The sequence below is a fragment of the Callithrix jacchus genome, chromosome 10 (assembly GCF_049354715.1).
Source record: "Callithrix jacchus isolate 240 chromosome 10, calJac240_pri, whole genome shotgun sequence".
NCBI lineage: Eukaryota > Metazoa > Chordata > Mammalia > Primates > Cebidae > Callithrix > Callithrix jacchus.
The window spans coordinates 70,854,044-70,861,357 of record NC_133511.1 but is presented as its reverse complement, the minus strand read 5'-3'; the positions used below and the strand labels follow the sequence as shown (position 1 = coordinate 70,861,357).

The following is a 7,314-nucleotide window of genomic DNA, read 5'->3' as shown; positions in this document are numbered from 1 at the left end:
GGAATCATACTACACTATAGTTTTAGTACTAAATAACTGAAGTACTGAAGATAGCATGCATAGGCAAGAAAAAGTCATTAGCTTTATGTTGTTGTTGTTTCAGAATTTAAAAAATCACGAAGGCGAGGACTTCTCAGTTCTAGCACTAGAGGTGGACTCATAGCACACAATCAGATGTTCTTCAAAATTTCTAGACATATGATTCAAAGCCCTGGACTTAAAATAGTCTCGTTTAAATTTACTGTTTATAAAAATTGTGGAAATATTGAGTTTATGTATGTTTCAGAGGTCCTACATTTGAATGAAATTTGTAAATTATTACTTAAGTTTTGAGTAAGAGCAATGCTATTTGGCCCAACTTAAGGTGGTGCAGGAAGCTAAAGGGAAGGAAGCAGCAAAAGCACATTCTGAACAACTTCAAAGTAATTTTTATCTATGTTACTCTTAGTTTATAGAATGCATTAGCCAATGCAATTTAATTAATAAAACCCCAATTATTTCTTAGAATCTTAATCATGAGATTAAATGAAGACAAGTTTATTTATTCAAGGTCCCAAAAGGTCAAAGAAACCAGGAAAGTAAAGCTGTATTTCAGAGGAAAATGGGTTATTTATAAGTTTTCTAAGATGACGGACTCAAGTTTTAACCTTCAAGTCCCATGATGTAGGAAAGTGTGGCATAACTGGCCATTAAAGATCCCTCCTGCTTAATTAACATTCACAAGTATCTCAGGCTGTACTTGAGGCACAGTAGCTCCAGAAGTCAGTCAAACAATAAGATGTCTGTGTTGCAAGTTGCCAGGCAGAGGGATCATTCTTGAGAATGAGCCCCAGCCCTGGCTCAAACTCACCTGCAAACTTTGTGAGAAATGAGGCAGAGGCACGGTGTGAAGGCAACAGGAGCTAAATGATGAAAACACATGGACATATACAGGGAAACAATGCACACGGTGGCCTATCAGTGAGTGGAGTATGAGAGGAGAGGATCAGAAAAGGTGTCTAGTGGATGCTAAACTTAATATCTGGGTAATGAGATAATCTATACAACAAACCCCCACGACACTCATTTATCTGTGTAACAAATCTGCACATCCTCTACATACCCCTGAACTTAAAATAAAGGTTAAAAAAAAGAAAGCAACAGTTTGAACACTTGTTATGGTCTATTTTCTCACTCTTTACAATCACTCTAGAAAATAGCCACAGGCTTCCTGCAAAGTAGCACAGAATTTATTACTTGTGATATCTAAGTCATTCCTGGCTAATGCAAAATCTAATACAAAATCTAGTAGAATCAGTTGCTTACATCTATTTCTGTTCTGATAATATAAATTTAGATACATAATGGAAGCAGAATAATTTATAATCTCACTAATTAAGAATCCTAAGCAGCCCTTTTCCCTTCAGCGATTTACAAGCCTTGCTCATAATTTTACTATTTTAAAATTGAAAATAAAGTAACTTATTTGTGGTAAAGAATATTCATTAATTTTATTTTAGATAATACCATGAAAAACATTCAGTGAAGTGAAGGGTCTACTTTACCTAACAATAATCTAATTTATATAATTTTTCATACTAATAGAATCTCAAACTATCTAGTATTTGATGTTTTAAACATGTGCCATAAATTAGCCAGAAAGATTTAAGAAAATATTGGATGTTTTCCTGTTTAAATTAGGCATCTTACATTTTTCAGAATCCTGCATAGAGCTTATGAAATTACATATGCTATAGCAAACCCTAAGAGGCAAGAATTCATCTTCATCAAATTTGGGTGTTTCTTTCTAAAAGGCCTTTACTCTTAAATGTCTTAAGACATGCATAGATTTTATTTTACTATTTTTAAATTATGTAGACAATAAATAAATATTCTTACTGATTACTTTTTCTCACCATCGAATCCTTCTGATCTATCCTGGATGGCCACGTCACTTAACTCTCTAAACTTTGTGCTTTTAATATAGGAAAGAAAGGCAATAATCTTCTTTTTCATGGCGTCTCATATGATAAACAAATAAAATGCTTAAAAATGAGCAGCTGAAGCAATTTGTCTTGAACCAACAAGCGTCAGAGCAATAATGAGACTGGCTGCAGCCTACCTGACTTCTAAGTCAGAATTTATAAGCCTTGTTACTGAGACACAAACTAGGGCCTTTCAATGCTATAACCTTTCTTGAAGCTCTTCCCTACAACATTTAGCCAAAGGAGGCATGGAATGGGCCAGATCCCTGGTTGCAAGCCAGGTCTGGAACCACAGGCAGTAAGGAGAGGAGAAAATGTGGGCCCTGCAACTGGCTCTGAGGGGGGAAGAGAGATAAACCCCATCCTCTGAATCTAAGAGAAGACTGGTGTCCACACTCTGAAAGGGAGGAATGCTGGGATTACCCATATGGTTTGCTTCAGGGAGAAATCTGTTCTCCAAACTCTTGGCCCTGAGAGGAAGGGCCACTGCCTTCACACTGTGGATCTGTAGCAAATTTTTCCTGAAAACCCAGAGCTATATCTTCATTGGTTAAAAAAAAATTATTATCTCAAGAACTGTTCTTCCCTGCATAGCCAAGCTCAGCTTGGTTCAAGCTACAAGCAGCTGAGCTTCTTTTTGTCTATTCATTGTTCTTTTACTTGAGTGATCAAATATGTTCTCTCCAAACCATGAATCCTGTCTTTTTAGGCTATATATTTTGTCCAAGGAGGTCTTAATCTTGGGTCCACAGAACACTAGGGGCTTGGGGAAGTTTTATGGAAAAAATGTATATTTTTACTTACATGTAACTGAAATTTAGTATTTTTTTCTACTTCGAATGCAAAGAACAAGCTAGAGTAGTATCGTTAGTACCTATTGTATAGTTATAAAGAGAAACCACAGATATTTTTCATACCACTCCATATTCATTGCAGATATTTTTGTTTTTGTTTGAGATGGAGTTTCACTATTGTCACCTAGGCTGGAGTGCAGTGGCACAATCTCGGCTCCCTGCAACCTCCTCCTCCTGTGTTCAAGTGATTCTCCTGCCTCAGCCTTCCAAGTAGTTGGGATTACAGGCACCTGCCACAATGCCCACCTAATTTTTGTATTTTTAGTAGATATGGGGTTTCGGCATGTTGACCAGGCTGGTCTTGAACTACTGACCTCAGGTGATCCACTCACCTCAGCCTCCCAAAGTGCTGGGATTATAGGCATGAGCCACTGTGCCTGGCTCATTGCAGCTATTTTTAACTAACATGTATCTGCATCACTACTTGTATCTAGAGTAAGCTGTAGACCCAATCCCAGATCCAATGTTTTCATAAAGAAGCAAATATAATAATACTATATGACAAATACTATATGACAATATAATGACAGTATTATAAATAATACTATATGACAAAATACCATATGACAAATGTGATCTTTGGATATTTTATGACTATATTTCAGTATAATCAATTTTCTTAGCAATCCTATGTATATTATTTTATTCAATAAAAACATACTTTTTAGAACTTATAGTCTGCCAAACTAGTCTGTGACACGAAAGAAGTTAAGGAATTTCTGGTTATGTCTGTGGTAGCCAAAAGTTAGAATATATACTCAGAAAGATACTGTTGGTTAATAGCTAAAATAAAATGGAGTAGAAATTCAGTGGCCTGGAATAATAACCGTTTGGGCAGTCATTAAGTCGGGTGAAGACTTCTGGAACCATGGGAGAAAGGTAAGGAAAGCATTCTTATTGCCACAAGTTTTTTCTTTTTTTTTTTGTAGTCGCAAACATAAGAAAACATAACTGATAACAAGGTGAGGTTATAGAAGAGAGAATCACTCCTAGGAAACTTGGAATGTGGAATCCCCAAAGGCACTTGACTTGGGAGACAAAAGTTGTACTGCTAAGTAAAAAAGACCAAAAAAGACCTCTATGGAATGAAAATGCAGGAAATTGTAGGAAGAGAAATTCCCAGATCTGGCAGGGCAAGGGAAGCCATTGGGGAAAGAAATGATAGAAACGGATGGAGAATGAGCCAGAAGAAGGAACTGGGCTGGGACAATGAGATTATAGTGATGTAAGGGATTTTTCTAGATTTAACAATGCTAGAATTTGTGCAACTCTGCTTCTGTTATTTCCCCAATCATTAACTCTGTCACATTGATGGTTTAATAACTTCTGTGACTTTATTCCTTGATTCTAAAAAAAATGAGAATAATGACAATGGAATTATAAGAGCAGATTAAGCAATATACCATAGGTGATATTCTTCGGGCACATGGATCGAATTGGATACACTATAAATCCCAACTTCCAGTTTCAGCTATACCAGGTAAAGAGCTAGCAAGTCATCACAATGAGTACATAAAAAAAAAAAAAAAAGAAACGAACACTAGAGGAATTTTAAGTCTCTGCTATCTGTGGCTACAAACACTAAAATATACCCTGACTCCTAGCCTATATGATATATTGATTCACTTTTTCTCTCTTTGATAGCAAATTCTGGTTTTAAATAATTTTAGGATTTTAGGCTTCTCAGCTGCCTTTCCGATGAGAAGTATAAGTAGGACAGACAGGCAAGCAAGAAGAGAGCCCAGACAATACCCCCAAAGTAGCCAGTGTCCCCATGGTCACAGAGAAATGAGAGAAGAGTCCCTGGAAGCCCCGAATGTAATCTTTTCTGTCTGTCCTCTCTAGGGAATCACCCCAAGGTACTGTACTTTGGGGTTAAGGCTTTAGTCCCACTGTGGACACCTGCTATTCTGTTCGGTTTAGAGAAGAAACTATGTATGGTTTTTGTCTCCCTCAAAAACTTAAGGTACAGAAGTTTTGTTTACAATGCACTCCTTAAGAGAGTTAGAACTGGCTGAGATTCTAACGGCTTTATTTTTTTTTCTTGGCCCATTCTTGTCACAGTCACCATTCTTTAATACAAATATTAAACATACTTTGACTGAAACTTTTTTTTCTATTTTTAGCTTTGCTCCTTTTGATGTGGCTTTCTTGGAAAAGAAGAATGGGAGAGATGGGTATCATTTTTGAAGATGATGAAAAGTGTTAAAAAGGGGACAAATGGAAAAATTTGTGTAGCAGATAGATGAGGAACCAACAAAAAAGGGTCTCAGGATCTGGCACACGTTATCTCAGACTTAGTGTCCATCCACCACAGCTGACCCTTTCCGGACCTGACTCCACCCCTGAGGGACGCAGTTCAACCTTGACCAATGACTTTTAAGTACCATGGAGAATAGGGGGCAGAACTTCAGCAGTAAAGAATAAAAGGCCACACAGAGAAGCAGCCGCACATATCTGCTTCCGACACAGCTACAATCACCAGCAAGCTCTCAGACCTGACATCATGGTGCATTTTACTGCTGAGGAGAAGGCTGCCATCACTAGCCTGTGGGGCAAGATGAATGTGGAAGAGGCTGGAGGTGAAGCCTTGGGCAGGTAAGCATTGGTTTTCAATGCATGGGAATGAAGGGTGAATATTACCTTTGCAAGTTGATTGGGAAAGTCCTCAAGATTTGTTAGCATCTCTAATTTTGTATCTGATATGGTATGGTGTCATTTCACAGACTCCTCGTTGTATACCCCTGGACCCAGAGATTTTTCGACAACTTTGGAAACCTGTCCTCTCCCTCTGCCATCCTGGGCAACCCCAAGGTCAAGGCCCATGGCAAGAAGGTGCTGACTTCCTTTGGAGATGCTATTAAAAACATGGACAACCTCAAGACCACCTTTGCTAAGCTAAGTGAGCTGCACTGTGACAAGCTGCATGTGGATCCTGAGAACTTCAGGGTGAGTTCAGGCACAGGTGATGTGATTTTCTTCGCTTTACATATTGACATTAATTGAGACTGAGACTCTTACTGGAAACATCAACAAAGATCTCAGAAATCATGGGTCTAGCTTGATTTTAGAACAGCAGACTTCTAGTGGGCATAACCAAGGCTAACTTGATTCAGAGCTAGTGACAGTAAAGGGCTACTAGCAGCCTGAATTGGCTTAACTTTTCAGGAAATCTTGCCAGAACTTGATGTGTTTATCCTGGAGAATCATATTATAAAATTGTAGACTTGTGCAAGGCGAATGAAACTTTTGGTAGATGAAAGCCTGTTTCAAGGAAATAGAAATGCCTTATTTAAGTGGGTCATGATAACTGAGGTTTAGGAAGAGATGTTTGAAGAAAAAAATTAAACTATTTTCTCAAAGAAAAATAAGACAAATTTTCTAAAATACATTAAATTTCCCATCAGTATTGTGACCAAGCGAAGGTTTGTTTCTGTATTTGCTGCAGATTTTAAATTCCCACTGAGAACTCTTGCAGCACTAACATTCTAAGTTTACGGAAATTAGATAACTGGTTAAAGAAAATGCTGGTGAAATGGGGAGAGAGGGTAAGGGTATAGGTAGGTAGAATGTTGAATGTAGGGCTCATAAAAACAAAATTGAACCCAAGCTCATCTGAATGTTTTGGGTAGGCACAAACCTTGGGACAGTTTGAGGTCAGGGTTGCCAAGGAATGTAGGTATAAAGCCTTTTTTTCAGCAAATTGGTTTTGGAAACTTCTATTCAACATGCTTATGTGTTATTTTGTCTTTTGCCTAACAGCTTCTGGGTAACGTGTTGGTGATTATTCTGGCTACTCACTTTGGCAAGGAGTTCACTCCTGAAGTGCAGGCTGCCTGGCAGAAGCTGGTGTCTGCTGTGGCCATTGCCCTGGGCCACAAGTACCACTGAGTTATCTTCCAGTTTGCCAGTGTTCCTGTGACCCTGACACCCTCCTTCTGCACATGAATACTGGGCTTAGCCTTGAGAGGAAGGCTTCTGTTTAATAAAGTACATTTGCTTCAGTAATCAAAAATTGTGACTTTATCTTTTCCATCTTATACTCTTGTGTTAGAGGAAAAGTGTTCATGGGCTGAGGAATGGGGAGAAATATAGGAAGAATCAAGAACTTCCTTTAGAAATGTATGAGGGCTTGTAAAATTAATGTGGATGTTATGGGAGAATTCCAGGATTCCAAGGAGGATGACATGATAGGAAAAACCTTTATAGGGGTGGGAAAATGGTTAAAGTGGGCAGAGACTCTTAGGCAGTTTTTACTGCACAGGGTAAAGAAGGAGGTGTTAGTGGTACCCAAGAAAGCGGATTTGTGGTACATGTCACTTTTCATTAAAACAAAATTTATAGTTATCCAAGATGTAAGATAGAATTACTATTTTAATTTACTCTTATTTAAATTTTGAAATAGCTAGCTTGTCACATGTTTTATGAAATTGATTTGGAGATAAGATGAGTTGAGTGTGTATCAACAATAGCCTGCTCTTTCCTGAAGGATTCCA

At 38.0% G+C, this 7,314-nt stretch overlaps 1 protein-coding gene across 1 annotated transcript; it reads left to right on the top strand.

Annotated features, from left to right (window-relative positions):
• The first annotated feature begins 5,269 nt into the window (after positions 1-5,269).
• On the top strand, positions 5,270-6,833 carry HBE1 (hemoglobin subunit epsilon 1). The gene is made up of 3 exons (XM_017977850.5): positions 5,270-5,416; positions 5,545-5,767; positions 6,581-6,833. Exons 1-3 carry the CDS (start codon positions 5,325-5,327, stop codon positions 6,707-6,709), a joined length of 444 nt encoding a protein of 147 aa, XP_017833339.1. The 5' UTR covers positions 5,270-5,324; the 3' UTR covers positions 6,710-6,833.
• Positions 6,834-7,314: the final 481 nt, after the last annotated feature.

What these genes read in the sequence shown, in the direction of transcription:
- HBE1 (XM_017977850.5), top strand. Translation starts at nt 5,325, where the DNA reads ATGGTGCATTTTACTGCTGAGGAGAAGGCTGCCATCACTAGCCTGTGG. An exon ending in GGAGGTGAAGCCTTGGGCAG is followed by an intron (nt 5,417 to 5,544) that starts GTAAGCATTGGT and finishes GTCATTTCACAG; the next exon opens with ACTCCTCGTTGTATACCCCT. An exon ending in TGGATCCTGAGAACTTCAGG is followed by an intron (nt 5,768 to 6,580) that starts GTGAGTTCAGGC and finishes TTTGCCTAACAG; the next exon opens with CTTCTGGGTAACGTGTTGGT.